The sequence below is a fragment of the Helianthus annuus genome, chromosome 5, assembly GCF_002127325.2.
Source record: "Helianthus annuus cultivar XRQ/B chromosome 5, HanXRQr2.0-SUNRISE, whole genome shotgun sequence".
Lineage (NCBI taxonomy): Eukaryota > Viridiplantae > Streptophyta > Magnoliopsida > Asterales > Asteraceae > Helianthus > Helianthus annuus.
The window spans coordinates 155,403,118-155,419,665 of NC_035437.2; the positions used below are offsets into that span (position 1 = coordinate 155,403,118).

Sequence of the window (16,548 nt, forward strand, 5' to 3'; positions counted from 1 at the left end):
AGCCACTCTTGTCTTGTTCGGGACGGTGGGGCGAACCTCATAGAGGTCGATGAGCCCATAAGGGGTAGGGGTTGATTGTAACACCACAGGAAAATCTCATAGCGGGCGTTGACAAGGAAGATGTTGGGTTTATAAGGAATGTCGGACCTCAAATATCACTGATGCATTTTGGGCGCATTGGTTGTGGATGAGAGAAGAACGACACATTTAAACGTACGTGTTGAGGTGAGAGTAGTAGTGTAGTACTAGGAAATGAACTCATGAAATGCCTCTACCCGAGCAACTAAAAACAAATATGTTAGTTAGCTCCTCGTGGACATTGCAGACAATATTCTTGGTATGAGAAATTAGATGTTACAGGTCACCAACGAATTGTCCATAGAAAGTCATGACTCTTATCGTGACAGTTTCACCGACGAATTAGCGACTTAATTCTCATTGACGGATCAGGTGAGTGAAGTGGATTCTAAAATGAAAAGCTTTTTTAAACTCCGATATATTTTATATACATATGAATTTGCTCCGTGTTTAAAGTTTTAATTTTGTATCTGGTTAAAAATTACAGTATTGTCATCACTTTAGCTTTTGGCAAATTACAATTTTATCTAAGCCAAAAATTACAATTTTGCCCTCAGTTAAAAATTACGGTATTGCCATCATTTTATTTCTTTTAAAGGTGTGTGGGGGATTAGTGTTAGGTTGCTGCATTGCACTTCCCCATTGTCCTGGGTGTGTTACAATTTTACCAACAGTTGAAAATTACAAAGTTGCCCCTGTTCAAAATTACGATTTTGGCCCTGGTTCAAAATTACAGTCTTGCCATCACTTTAGCTTTTAGCAAATTATGATTTTACCCAAGTCAAAATTACAATTTTGCCATCGGTTCAAATTTACAGTATTGTCATAGTTTTAGCTTTTTAGCAAAACTATAGAAGTGTTTTGTTTTAATTGTGACTCGATTTAATTTTTATTTGTGTCAAGGAGCTACCTAACACTCACTCATTAGTTCTGACAAATTATAGTTTTAACCGGAGCTCAAAATTACGGTCTTGTCATCGTTTTAATTTTTTTTAACAAAACTATAATAGTGTTTTTTTAATTGATTGAGAAATATTCAGCCTAACACCCCGCAACAAGAACGGAGCATCAACGAGTTTAAAAACAACTTCTATGTAAAATAGTTTTCTTTTATTTCTCCCCAGTTCGCTAACAAAGAATAAATCATGTCCTCTTTAAATCGGGAACACAAAAATAAAATTATTATTCAATTCCTCCTTTTCTTTTATCATAAGATATTAAACTAATTAACAAAAACATGTTAAATTTAATTAAATAATTAAACTCTTGTCCAAACCCTACATTACATATATATATCTCTCTCATATATATATATATATAGACACACACATAGATTAGCATGTTCACCACCCATTTTCTCCCAACACTCCTTGAAAACTTCTAAACTCTCTCTCTCTCTCTCTCTCTCTCTCTCTCTCTCTCTCTCTCTCTCTACAAAGGTCAAGGTGGATCACCGGCGACATGGTAAGAGGGCCCTTCCGGCGGATGATGACCCACCACAAGAATACCAACAAGATCATGAAGAAGAAGAAGAAGAAGAAATATACCCACTTTACTCCCCTCGATCTCAACAAGATATGTCCGCCATCGTCTCTGCTCTTTCTCAGGTCATCGGAACCACCACCATCGCCGGTGGTGGCAGTGATATCCCCTTCTCCACTTCTGCTACCCCTAACCAACCTCCTCACACTCAAGAGCAGCTGGGTAAATATATTCTTCCATTCCTATATATATAGTTGTATAAAACCCTAATTCATCTTAATTATTTTTGACATTTTTGGACATTAAATCTTAACGAGGAGATGGGAATATTAAGATTGATTTGAGCATTTGGGCTAGTTTTAATTAGCTAGCCATTATTATGTCACACTTTGTGATGTTAATGTAGCTTGCCATTAGGGTTTTAAGCCAAGAGATGGACCAAATTAATAGATTAGGGTTAGAGCCACTATATATATAATTATATATACTTAGTATGACAATGTGTTTTGATCATCTTTGAAAACTTAAATAGCTGTTGTATGAGAATTGAGGGAACCAAATAAGATAAAAATGCTTCTGCTAATATTCATACTTAAAAATATAGAGATATGATCCAGTTAAACTCCACACTATAAGGGTTGATTGAATGTTTAAATCTCAATTTTAGAACCAAAATATCCATTAGATCTCCAAGTTTATAATCTCCAAATAGTAAGTAAAGATTGAAAATTTTCCATGTATTATGAGAATGCAATTTGAATTTACTACCATCCAACACTTACTAACTTATAACTACGACCAAAATTTGTTATTTTCACAATTTTGCATAGTCTCTAAAGATTACATATTTATTGTAGTGGTGATTTAGGCTCAAAAGTTATTAGCCAAGTTGGATAAAATATTTTTGTTTGAAAGTGGTGACTTTATGTCTTACTTAACCCTATATTTTGATTGTGTAAAAAAGTGAACCCAAGGAGAAGACACTATAGAGGAGTGAGGCAGAGACCATGGGGAAAATGGGCTGCAGAAATTCGCGATCCACAAAAGGCAGCACGGGTGTGGCTTGGGACATTCGAGACAGCCGAAGCAGCAGCACTTGCATATGATGAAGCGGCCCTCCGGTTTAAAGGAAGTAAAGCAAAGCTCAATTTCCCTGAAAGAGTTCAAGGAAGGCACGATTTAAGTCATTTCATCACTCGTCCACAATTGCAAATCCCACATCGTTCTGTACCAAATTCTAATCTTCGACCTCCATCTCAAAGCTCATACCCTAATATTCTAGATTACACGCAGTTTCTTTGTGGTGCTAATGATCATGGGATGTCTACATCGGATACACACGTTGTGAATTGCCCTACTTCATCTTCCATGGATATGGGTAGTTCATCAAGTGTTGGCCCTTCACAATATTGGCAAGATTTTGATCCAACAAATCAATGATGATCGAATCCATAGTTGAATATATGATCATATTGAGATTCAATGGTGGAGGAGGATATGATTAGACCTAAAGAAGATGAGAATTTTGCAAGTTTCCCTTTGACTTGGTGTTTTTTTGCTATTTCAAGTGAGCTTATATAATGTATGGAGCTTTTATCACTACCTTTTTTGTTGATTTATGTGATTATTTTTTGTCATTGAAAAGAAGACATATGTATCCCTTGCATGTCGCAATATGATAGTAAATGTGTGTGTAATGAATATGCCTAGAATGTTTATGACAAGTTCTCAAAACAAGAAACATTTGATTTTGTGCTGAAACAAGTTTTGTGATGTATGCATAGACACTCGTGCTACTACTAGAAACATGTTAAGTTAATGCCAAAGGGCTCTTAGTCTAGTGGCACAAAGTGTTTTGAGTCCCAATAGCGAGCAATATGTAGATTTTAGGAGTTTTTAGGGGTGTGTGTACGTGTTCGTTGTTTAAAAATAGAACATGTGAAGTTAATCTCTACTATCAATCTATTTTGTTGTATGTTTATTTTTATCTTAACCTAGTCATGGATCATATATGTTTCAATATCCCTTTCGACATGAAGTACAAACGCAACTAGATAACATCCTAATTCTAAACAATCATCGAAATATATAAGCATGCAAAATCCACAATCCATGCGTTGGTTGAAAGATGTAACGTCTTATGTTTTTCATTAGAACCGCTTATGTGTGTGTGTGAATGCACATAGAACCGTTTGCAGTGGCGAAGCTTGAGATTTCTGACCGGATAGTCGAAAATGTATATACCCAAAAATTTCTATACGAAAACTACATGCTCTTCACTACTAAACGAAAAGTTCGGGGGGTCGATCGTCCCCTCCCGCCCTATAGAAGCTGTGCCCCTGAGCGTTAGGTTTAATAGTTGAAATTGGGTGTAGTTGGGAACTTATGTCTAGCTTCTTGATTCTTTGGTTTTCCGAAACATATTTTTGGAAACATGTTATTCTAGACGGAGGCTATGCCCTAATATTTTATTCCCTTCATATTATTTTTCTTAGAAAAGCCATTTAAAAAAAATTAATAGACGCATACACATGTTTATCTGTTGCTTATATTGACACATGTACGTATACATAATTAATATGTGTGATTACATGTGTATTGTCTGAGTATCTTGATGTTGGGTTCATAGGCCTTGTGCACCAGGGGTGGATCTAGGCCACTTTTGTAGGTTCTTAGGAACCCATTCGGTTTAGGAGAAATGAGAAAAATTAGTGAGAACCTCATATGATTTGAAAAAAAAAAATAGTGAGAATTAATAAGAATCTATCAAAAGGAACCCAGTAAAAAAAGTTATTAGATCTGCCACTGTTGTGCACCCTTCACGTTCTTAACTTAATTAGGAGCAAATTTGCTAAACCCTAATTAGTCTCTTTAAGTATAATCTATGTACTTGTAGTTTTAAGGCGTAGCTTAGTGTGAAGTGTGGGGTGCACCCGTCCCCTCAATGTTTCAGTTAGAAGTGTAAAATTTTCTATTTTTCGTTCGAAAATTTTAAAATTATATAGAATTGTCCCCCCAATTATTTTGCCTAAATATTTATACAATATATCCTTGGAACTTTTGGTCAAGCTCCGTCACTGTGTAGTTTGATTATCGCCTCAATAAAAAATAACCTACTTATCACCCATGAACGTAAGTCAGTTTATACCGAATTAACCATGTAAATTTTGCGTTCGTTTATTGCCTTCGCGTCTTGTGTTGGTGTTGGTGTATGCTTAATCCTAACAGTTGGTGTTAACTTTAAATTCAAGAAGACCAGAACAGCAACAACTTAAACAACAAAAGAGCAAACTGAATTAAAGCATGCACATATATGATATCTCCAAGAAGAAGAAGAACCATACTTAAAGATTAACAATTTTTCACAATATTAGATGTTATATTTTATTTCATTTTTGGAATAATTGAAAGCATTCGAAGACTTAGACTACTTAGTAGAGATTGAAAGAATGAAAAGATGGGAAAAATTCAAAAAGCAAGAAATTAAGATGACTTCCCTGTGAAGCTAAACATGTCTGACACTTATTACCCGACTTATAAGTTTCAATCCTCAAAAGTGCCGACGACCTCTTCCTCCACCGCCCCCCACCGCCACCACCAACTTTCATCATTGTACGTTCGTGTGTGTGTATACATATAGATACAGAATAATAATGAAGTTGGTTTCTGAACTAAAAGGACGCGGTTTATATATGATCATGTATGAATATGAAGACTTTTAAGGAGGCAGAATGCGGCCTGTGTTGACAAATACAAAATCATCATATCTCTTCTCTTCTCTCTCACACACACATAATATATACCTAACAAGTTACATGACATAATCAATAAAATATATATAAAAAGTGATACACGTAACACCTAACTATGTTAATGTGGTTGAATTTTATGAATAAAGTGTTTATGTTTAATTATATTAGTATACTGGGTGCTAAGTGTTTGGAGCATATAATCTATATATCTGGTATGCGTATATAATGTAAATATACGTGAGCGTTTGGGGTAAAAGTGAAATTTCATTAATTTTAATGTTATTTTATTAATTTTGTGAAAATAACGATAAAAAGACGGACGATTGACCATGTATCATGTGGTGGTGTTGATAGCCGAAAGATAAGGGGGTACATGCATCAATTGGTCTATTCCGATTGCTAAGTATTATGTGCCTTAGATCCAAGAGTTGATGCAAAATTACTATCGAGCCGGGGTCTAATTGGAAGCAGCATCACTGTTCTTACGGAGTAGATGTAAGGTTGCCTACATCTTACGTACCTTCCTCAGACGTCATTGGTGAGATTTAGTGAGTACGATATTGATAAGTATACTTGTTGCACACTACATGTACATGTGTATGTATATTTTAGTTTTTTTTTTCTAGATATGCATATTCTGATATTCATATTTCAGTATATAATTTCTTTTCATTCAGTATATTTTAGTTTTTACTGTTGTAATTTATATTCATATTATCATATATCAACTTACATCTTTTAGAATAAAAGATGCATAGTGGTCTTTTTCATGTAGGTATTTACAATTTTACATAACATCTTTTAGCACCTCAAAACATTAAACTTTTTCAAAATTTACATTATCGTCGGAGCGTTACTGGTGACGAAGGTTACTCCTTGTTACACTCTATATCCGGCCTTACGTTTATATATATTACTATCGTACTCTACATATACATGTGCATTTATTATTAGTGTTGGCAAACATATTTTGCCATACATATATGATAATATTATACCCGACTCTCATCACTTGTCCACCTCCGAAAACCTAAATACTTCTTAATGAACGAAAAACAAGGGATGTAAGTTTATTATTTTTCGAGTCATGGATTTGTATCTATCATGGACAAAAACAGGCCCCCTTTTTAATAAAAAAATGTGAATTGTGCATAATTTCGTTCTATTAATAAAATAAATCAGTAAGTTTCATTTAATTATAAAAAGTACAATTCCCATAAAACATTGATAATTCCTAGTATATTACAAAAATAACGTTCATATAAATTACTATAGTAACGTTGTGTTACCGGGTGATGGTCCGGCCACGTCACCGTCACCGACCACCGGGGGCGTTACCTGGCGGTGAAAGGCGGTGTTGGAGGGGGAGGCGTTAGCCTGGTAACCGAGGGAAGGGGAGAGTGATGAAAGATGGGGGTGGGAATTAGTTGTGAAAGCCGATAAAAACCTGCCATATGCCCCCCCCCCCCCCAACTTATTTTTTTTTGAGTAAAGTGCAATTTATCACCCTGTGGTTTGGTCCAGATTGTATAATAATACCCTACCTTTCACGTTTTGCTCAATGACACCCTATTGTGGACATTTCATCACACTATGCACCCAAAACGTTAATTTCTGGTCTCAACCATAGGGTGGGAAACTGCAATCTGAATTAAACCACAGGGTTATGTAATGAAATGTCCCAAAGGGTGTCCTTACGCAAAAAGTGAAAGATAGGGTGTCATTATGCAATCTGGACCAAACCACACAGGATGACAAATTGCATTTAAGCTTTCTTTTTTTAAGAGTATAAATTTATATAATTTGAATATTATTTTAATTGATGAAGATAGATAAAACCAGTAAATCCAATACAAGGTGTAGTAGAAAAAAAAAAGTGAAATGAAATGGTATGGGGATGTATTAATAATTTGACTACATTTTATGACATGAGGATTAAAAAAAAAAATTGTAACATCTCTAATCCTGCACATATGCATGCATAATATTATACCCGACTGATCATCTATCAAGCGTAGATAATTTTTAGTGAAAGAAAAACAGGCGATGCAAGTTTTTTTTTTTTTTTTAAAGTCGAGTAATCCAAAAATTGTTTTAAACCCAATTTGTATAATTGTTGCGTCCCATCTTGCTATAAACTCAACTATATGAAAATTTCCATTTATGGAGGTAAATTTAACTCTGAATACATAAAGTTGGTTAATATATTCTTTGCTGTTAACTTGAAGTTTTCATCAGTTTAGGGTGTAAGGGGTGCTCACCTAAGAGGTGAGTCCCCTCTCTTACGCCAAACCAATCCTCGTGTGCCACGTCAACTCCCCTCTTAAACTCCCCTACACCCTAAATTGATGGCGGCACTCCCCTCTTAGGTGACTTGGTTTTTTATTTAAAAAAAAAAAAAAAAAAGGAAAACTTCTCATTGGTCCACTCATCCTCTCTCCTCCCTCTTTCCTCCCCCTCTCTTCGATGAATCCCCACCCATTTCACTCCCCTAAACCACTTACCTAAGTGATGGCGGCGGTGTTCCCCTTAGGTGAATGGGGTCACCGAATGGACTCCCCGTGCACTCTTATAGAGGTTTTGCCAAATAATTTTTAAGGATGAATAATGTCATAAGAAGCATATAAATGTAATTATTACATTCGTTGCACGAGCCAATTGAATTGAAATGATTTATATTTATCAAAGTAACGCTTACAAACTCCACGTCATATAATCACACGTGTATTTTGTATAATGATTGGTTAAAGATCTTTCAACCAAAAAATTATAATTATGTTGATTTAACACAACTTCCAGTCTTCCACTATTTTTTGTTTGAAAGTTGGATTTCTTTTAAGGGTGTAAGGGGTGCTCACCTAACAGGTGAGTCCCCTCTTTTACGCCAAACCAATCCTCGTGTGTCACGTCAACTCCCCTTTTAAACTCCCCTAACACCCCAATTTGATGGCGTCACTCCCCTCTTAACTACCCTTGTTTTTTTATTAAAAAAAAAAACAAAAAGGTTTGATTGGTTGGAAAAATGGGCCCCACCATGTCTCTCCCTCCCCGCTTGCGGTGAACAACCACCAAAAATGGTCCCCGATTTCTTACACCGAATGGTTGGCAGCACCCCCCTATGCGGCAACCGAAGTCACCGAAGAGGTCCCCGAAGGGTGCCCCGATCACCCTAAACTTTACAATTCTAATAAATCACCCCAATTTTCTTTTTCTATAGATGTAATAAAGTTAAGCAGACTTTATATATTGCTATTGTATTATATATTTCTCCATTATTTTTGTAAGTGGTATGTTTATGAAAAAACTTTTAATACAAGTTCTAGAATTAACACACTAAGAATATTATACAACGTTCATAAGGGTTTTTTTTTATCGTTTCTCATTTGGAAAAACCAAAGAAAATGGTAAGTTTGGAGTATTAAACAATTGTATTTACATGATTATGATCATGAAAATCTATAAAAGAAAATGGGTGAAATTTATTTATAAACATAAATTATTTTTTATAAATATTTTGGAAGGCCAATATAAAAAGTTATAATAATTTTGTATCACCTTATCTAAACTATATTGATTATAATTATATAAATTTAAAAGGAAAAGGAAATTAGGTGGTACATTTAATTATAGAATTTAAGACGTAACACCTTAACGTTCTCGGCCTGCAATCCTTGCCGAAATGTCTTACTTTGTTATCCATTGACTCCTTGAACGGGTACATATATCCGATTTGATTTCATAGGTGATATATTAAAAAAATAATGTATAAATTATAGCCTTATATGTATAAGAACATATAATATAAGCTTTACAAGAATCTGAATAATTCTATATGTACGACTCAATAAACTAGAGAACTCAAGCTCTTCCAAGATGTTGCTGTAAAGATCTGCAAAACGTTTCGTATAAACAGTGGCGAAGCTTGAGATTTCCGACCGTGGGGTCGAAAACGTGTTAAGATCTGAGGCTCTCATAATTGTGTTTGTTTGTAATAGATGAACAATGGATAAACATGATTCAATGATTTATGCAGCGGAAATGAACACAAACTTTGTAAACACAATCAAGGAGGAAAATAGTTTCGATAAACACATGCTTTTCATTGAATCGAATGATTACAATACAAATCAAAAGATTACAGAGCATGCTTACAAACTAAACTCCCCCTCAGCCTGATGCTCCATGGTTGATTGCATAAGATGAAAGGATTGGATTAGAGGAGAAGAACTCACTCCATCAATCAAATGTAACAGTACAGGGTACTGTTCCATTTATAGGCAAATCAAACCACTGAAGCATCTAAGTTGACGTCACCATGAAAGTGGCATCTAACAACCTAACAACCAGTAACCACTGATACTTATGACTACTGCTAGCTAAACACTGATACTATTACAATAAACAAAGTAAACAACTGTTTCTTCATACCACTGCTTCATTCCAAGCAGAGCTTTGGTCTTTACCAGCACTTGACTTAGGGCAGTTGATTTATGAGCAACACTTTGTCTTTAGCAGTTGTTGTACCCAAGCAGTGCTTAATGGACAGCAGTTGTAGTATACGAACACTGGATGAGGGCCATCAGATGTTATAACCACTTTCAAGGGGAAAGTCTAATGCAAACAGCTGCTTATGATGAATCCACCGTTGTGAACCAGTTTTGGCTCTCATTATCTGTTCCTCTGATAGGGTTCGATCCCAACAATCTCCCCCTGGAACAGATAATGCCAAAACCCTTCATTATTCTGGATCTTTATTGTCTCATCAAAAGTTCCCTAACTTGTCCTTTAAATTGAAGTTCAAAATCCATGGAACTTGTGTCATCCTCATCCCTACATAGTGTAAGCTCAAGGAGATCTTGAAGATCTGTTGGTGCAGTTGTCTGTCGACTTCATCTTCGTTCGAGTCTTAGTTTAGAACTGATTGTATAATGCAGGAAATCGAAAAAGTGAGAATTAGGGATGATTCCGCTTGAAATGACACTAGGTCATGTTCAAGCGAAATCAGAGGTTATTCTGATTCCGCTCGAGATGTATTGTATGATTCCGCTCGAATTTTTTCTTGTTATTCCGCTTGAAATGAACAATCATGTTCAAGCGGAATCAGAAAGTGTATATATAGGTGTAGTCTGAGCGGAATCAAGCAGTCAGTTCAGTTGTGATTTCCGACGGCGAAGCTCCGTCGAAGTGTCTCCACGTCTGTAACAACTTTCTGATCAATATACGAGACAATTAATAATGAAATTCAAGCTACACAAAGACAGAATCAATGAATTCCGCCTCTGATTCTGTCTGAGCACTCTTCTGATCGACTCGTTAGATCGTTTCACGATCCTACAATTGGTATCAGAGCTCAGGAGGAAGAGTTCTTACCGTTTAGCTCGTTTTCGCTGGAAAATTCTGATTTTCTACACCTTCTTTTCAAAAATTTTCAAATTTTCACGGTTAAAATGGTCTGAGTTTTTGATATATTGTGTAAAACAGTACTTTAACAAACCCTAGAGAGTTTGAGATCAAAATTCGGCCTAAAACAAACAAAAATTGACAGAAGAACCTGTTTCAAATGCCAGGAAGTTGGACACATAGCTTGGAATTGCCCCAAGACCAATTACCAAAAACAGGGAGTTTCTTCTAACTCTGTTTTGAAAAAGACTTGTGTTGATAAGAAAGAACAACTTGTGAAAAATGTTAAAAAGTTTGAAAATTCTACTTCTGAGGAAGGAGAAAGTTCTAATAGGTTTTACAAAAGAAGAGGTGATTTGAGTAAATAAAAGTGGGTGGTTAAAACAGATAGTTGTTCTGACAATGAATCTGATTCCATAAAATCAGAGGAGTCATTGGTTGAGAAAAAGATTGTGAGTTCCGTTCCAGAAGTGAACGATGAGAATTTTCCTCAATTGTCAAAGGAAAATCTGATGTCGAAAGTGGGAAAGGTAGAGATCTCAAATCAATTCTTCGCTGGTAAGGGAGAATTTGATATTGAGAAGGCTTTCAATGGGAAAGTCAAACATATTTTCGGTAAGATGGTTGACAGGAAGGTAAAGGGTGCCAAAGAATTTTAAAAATCAAAATGTTGGTGGGATAGATGTGTACCAAAATCACCCAAGGCTAGTCAGGCTTGGGTGGACATAATGTTTGAGTAAAAACCTGACTTGCCGGAGCTCCCAGGTTGGTAAGAGTGGAGCAGGAATCGGCATCATTCTTGAAATGTTTGTTTGGTAAATCTACAGGTGATATCTTTAAATTGTTATATTTTGATTTACAAGTGATTATGGTTGGTGAGTGAACCTGTAAGTGGTTGAAAGAGGTTTTCATTGACAAGTGGTTAATCAAGGTCATTAAGTTGAACTTGATTGGACCATACTTACAAGTAGTATTATGGAGAACAAATGATGAGTTTATCCTCTAACCTACAAGTGGTTTGAAAATCAACAAAACTAATTTTCCGGAAAAACCATTTGATTAAACCAAACTTAAGTGTTTTGGAATCACAATGGGAAAATAGTTTGATGTGAGGGGAGTTCTGATTGTTTATGCCGAGTGGATGGCGGTTTGAAGTGATTTGATATCAGTTGTCAATTTGTTTGTACAGTTTATTTTCAAATTTCCTAAAATGTGTTTGCATTTTAGGGGGAGTAAAAATTTTCACAGAAAATCCAAAAACATTAGAAAATTTGAAAAAGCAAAAAACATGATAAATTCAAAAAAAAGAGTTTTGTTGTATAAAAGAGGAAATGATAGTACATCAGTGGACGATCACGACATGCTAAAGAATTGGAAAGTTAAATAGTGATAAACGGTCTCACTAATGATGTGTCAGTAGGTTTTTGCACATTTAATAGATTGTGACGAGATATAAACCTAAATTTCAAACTTACTTAATTCGTGGGTAACATCTCTCGGATATATGGGTAACCCCCGAAATCTTGTTTGAAAGGTCCCTCTTTCTGAGATACTAGGTCTTTATGCTTAGTGATATCTGGGGTATTATCCCGGGACTTCTGCTGAATGGAAATTCTGACCTAGTCCCCGCATAATACTTTCTGCAAATGCTTGAAATACAACGCCGCCCTCAGCAAATTGATGAAACAATAAAATTGATAGTCATTGCTGTTGTAAAAAAGATCCTCTAAAGGGGACCCACCAAAAGCCGAGCCGTCATCTCTCTGCTGAACGGAAGTTCTGACCTGAGCTCTCACGGTTTCGCACCTAACCCCTTACAGATATCATCTATGTATACTCACCTGTAAGATTGAATATTGGGATCTGGATACGGGAGTATTTTCAAGTAGTGGGACACACGGATAAGTTTAAGTTCTTAAGACATTAATATCGTATCTCGGATCAGTTGAACTTTGTGTAAAAATTTAAGTGGATCAATATATTGACAATCTAGGTGAATTGTTTAGAACTTAAAATGAAATGAAGCTTAACGGTGTTGGTGATTTGTCTCATAAACTGATATGATCCTCTTACACAAACTCACAAAAATATTGTATGTAAATATTTCTTTACTGCATTTCATTTTGGTTATTTCACAAAATTCCAAAAAGATTTTCGGTGTGTTTTAACATAAATTTTGAAAAAATTAAAAAAGATTTTAGGCAACTGATGTTGGAAAGCTGATTTTCAAAATTCCAAGTGCTGAACATGACGAACAGGTTTGGCAAAGTTTGTTTAAAGATGTTTGAAATGAAAATGATATATATACAAGTGATTCATCAGTGACTTGCATGATAAATCTTCTTGTTCGGATTGTGTCTATAAGTGGATAGCAGGGTTTCTATATTTGTTGTATCTTATCTTTTATGAAACTTATGTTTTGGGTAGAGAATTTGCAGGTGAGCTAGGTTGCGTTGCTTGAATCTGTAAATTGCCAGACTACGATCCTGAAGCAGATGATGCTGATGAACTTAAGGAATGCCAGCACATTGTCAGGGGGAGTCTGTTGATGTTGATTGGAAAGAAAAGCCCAAAGACTGATAAAGACTGAAGATGAAAAGACTCGACACTGAAGACTCGTCAACATCTGAGGGAGAGTCTATTAGTGCATACATCTATTGACTTCGTCTTGTATCGAGTCTTACACTAGATATGTTAGATCGAGTCACGTAGTTCAGGAAAATAGAGTTTTAGAGTTGATTTCCCACGAAATGTTGATTTCCCACGAAATGTTGATTTCCCACGAAATGTTGATTTCCCACGAAATGAACATTGCACTTTCGTGGGGAATCAGAAACTCTATAAATAGGTTAGTGATCATTTCATTTGGTGGGGAATCAGGAACTTGTACCGAAGTGCTGCCAGTATTTCTTGTGACTGTAATCGCTGTTAATTCAATATACAAGAAGGTTAAAGTGATATTCAAGCTGTTTCGAGTCTATACGTCTGTTTCCGCCTTTCGTATAGTCTAAGAACTCTTCTGAACGACTCGTTTGGGTCACAGATCTTCAACACCCAGGCCTAGTGCTTGTTCCCTTGATATGTGCTTAACTTCTCCATTGGATCTGATCAGTGTCAATACATGGGTCTTTTGATTAGACATCCATTTTAGTATTTTTGAACCCAATGGGTTTCTTGGGAGAGGTTTATTTACTGATGAGTTTGGAGATTTTGGCCTTGTAAACATTTGTGAAGCAGTATCCTGAGCTTTTGCTAGTTCAGAATTTTCAGACATTTTTTCGAAAGCCATTTTTATGACATCATTTGCTGCAGCTATATCTTCTGCAGTTTCATTTTCAATCTGCTCTTGTCTCTTTCTTTGATCTAACTCAATGGCTGAAATATCTGCTGATGTGTTTGGTGATGATGGATTGTTCAATACCTTTTTGGCAAGGTTTTGAAGTTTTGCTGAGCTATCTTCATCTAAAGCCATTTTCTTGATGGTTTCTCTAAAGTACTCAACTTCTTTTTCTTTTTCTTCTGCATCAGTCAGCTGTTTCCTCTTTTCTTGGTTTATCTCAATGACAGAGGTATCTGCTGAAGTAAGCAGTGGTTCAGAAGTATGAGCCTGCTTCTTTGACTTATCAATACTTTTTTTTTTCAGGCTTCTTTGGTAAGTTTGGATCTGTCATTCTCCTTCTTTTTAGCCTTTCATAAGCCTCATCTGTATACTGTTTTGTCCATTTTGCTATGGCTTTGGAAGTTTCCACCTTTGCATCCACCAATTCCTGCTTCTTTCTTTTGTATTCTGAAGTAAGCTTATCAATGGCCTATTTGTATTTGCTCCAATTTGGAGCTGTCCTTTTCTTACTTGGATCATTTTTGATTCTCTTGATTCTGTTCACCTCATGCTTTAGTGCAATAAGTGGCCATTCACCGAATTGTTCTTCTTTGGCTGGATAAAACTTTTCTTTCATGATGAATTCAAGATATTCCTTTCTCATTACCTTTTGTAGGGCAGCATCAGGTAGCATATTTGACATATCTTTGCTCGGGTCTTTTGCATAATCTTCCATTTGTTTGACCTTAGTGAGTAAAAATTTCATTCTCTCAGAAATGGCTTTATCACCTTGATCTTTGCATTCAATTCTAGCTCTTATATCTGCTTACCTGGCTTTGAGTTTTAGATACTCATTCATGTTTACTGGATTCCTGAAGCCAATGAGAGAGGGAAATCTTCTTTTCCAAGGATCATCTTCTGTATAGAATTGTTTCATCTCATCCTTTACAGCTTCCAATTCTAGTGGATAACTTTCAGCAACAGATACAATGTTTGCAGGGTTTACTGGTTTGGCCAGAGTTGGTGGAGTGGATGGTTGTGGTTTGATAATATTGTAAGGTATGGAGGATAATGGAGTAGGTGCTGGTAAATCATCATTATTCTTCTGAAATTTCCTTTTTCTTGTGTAAAGCTTTTTGGGTGAAGGAGGTTTTGGTTGTGATGTGACACTGGGTTGTATGGTGATTGTGGGAATGGTGAGAGCAGTGGTGGATGACTGGCAAACAGCTGTTAAAACAACTGGTGTTTCAACCTCTGTTGTCATTACAACTACTGATGTGTCAGTAGATGTCTTCTGCTTTTGAGCAGGTGGTGATTTGATGGGTGGTGATGTTGTTGAAATGATGGATTTTGGTGGTGAGGTGATTTTAGGTGGGCAGTGGTTGTAGTGTGTGTTGGAGTGATGGTTTTAACAACTGCTGAAACTACTGATGTACCAACAGTTGTTGATACAGCAGGGGTTACATCAGCTGTTTGGGTAGAGGTTTGGTGCTTGGAGTTTTTGGAAGATGGTTTAGAAACATGCTTTTCTGGTTCAACATAAAGGCCATCATCTATCCCTTTTTCTTCCATTCCTTAATTTTCTCCCCCTTTTTGGCATTATCTGGGGGTAATTGATCAATGAAAAGAACATTGGAAGGAGTAGTGCCAGTGGTATTCAAAATGTGGGCTTTTATAGCCTTGATGTCTGCTTGGGTGTTTCTAAACCTTGACTCCATCACGTTTCTCGGTTCTTGCACATATATTGCGTGTTGCTGATCTGCCATTTGTCTCTGTTTGTCGAGCAGAGGTTGAAATAAATTCCATAGCTCATTTGCAGCAGGTGCAGGTTGTGCAGGTGCTTGAACTGGAACAGCAGTGGGTTGTGCATTTTGAGCTTTTAACAGTTGTTGCACCATATCTTTTATTTCAGCAACAGATGTTTCAAGGTTGTCAATTCTCCCCGTCAATTCCTGATATTGTAAATCATCACCCAATTTAATGGGATCATCTTATTCCCCACCAGCAGTGGTTGTATCAATGTGTGACTTAGGAACTGAGTCACAAAAATCATTCATTGATGCCCCTTGTTCTTGGTACTGGGGTCTTCTTCTGATAGCCTTTTGAAGGTACCAGTGGTCATAACAAACTCACTGGTGGTTCTCAGAGGTGCTATAGAAGGAATTGCCTCTAAGGAAGTCTTATTGATGTAACCAATGTCCAGGTGTAAACCAGTGGGTTCAACACTTGTAGTGGCTGCTTCACATAGACTACCTCCAAGAGTTACTTGTAACTCAAGGGGTGTTATACCATCATGTAACCTGGTCCTAAGAGAGGCCTAAGGCATATCTAAGTCATACCAAAACGGGTCAGAACTGAAGTCAAAGCAAAAGTCAAAGTTTTGCGACTTTCGGTTCCGAACCGGGTCAAAACAGTAAATGGTCGGATCAAACAAGCTTAGACCAGTTATAATACTTATTATCAAGTTATATGAGTGATAAAACAGGTTACATGCCATCTACATTGTTAATTATGCGT

The 16,548-nt window shown here is 36.3% G+C and overlaps 1 protein-coding gene across 1 annotated transcript; it reads left to right on the forward strand.

Annotated features, from left to right (window-relative positions):
* The first annotated feature begins 1,430 nt into the window (after window positions 1–1,430).
* Window positions 1,431–3,162, forward strand: LOC118492366 (ethylene-responsive transcription factor ERF113-like). Its single transcript, XM_035990303.1, has 2 exons — window positions 1,431–1,782; window positions 2,525–3,162. Exons 1-2 carry the CDS (start codon window positions 1,656–1,658, stop codon window positions 2,998–3,000), a joined length of 603 nt encoding a protein of 200 aa, XP_035846196.1. The 5' UTR covers window positions 1,431–1,655; the 3' UTR covers window positions 3,001–3,162.
* The last annotated feature ends 13,386 nt before the right edge of the window (window positions 3,163–16,548 follow it).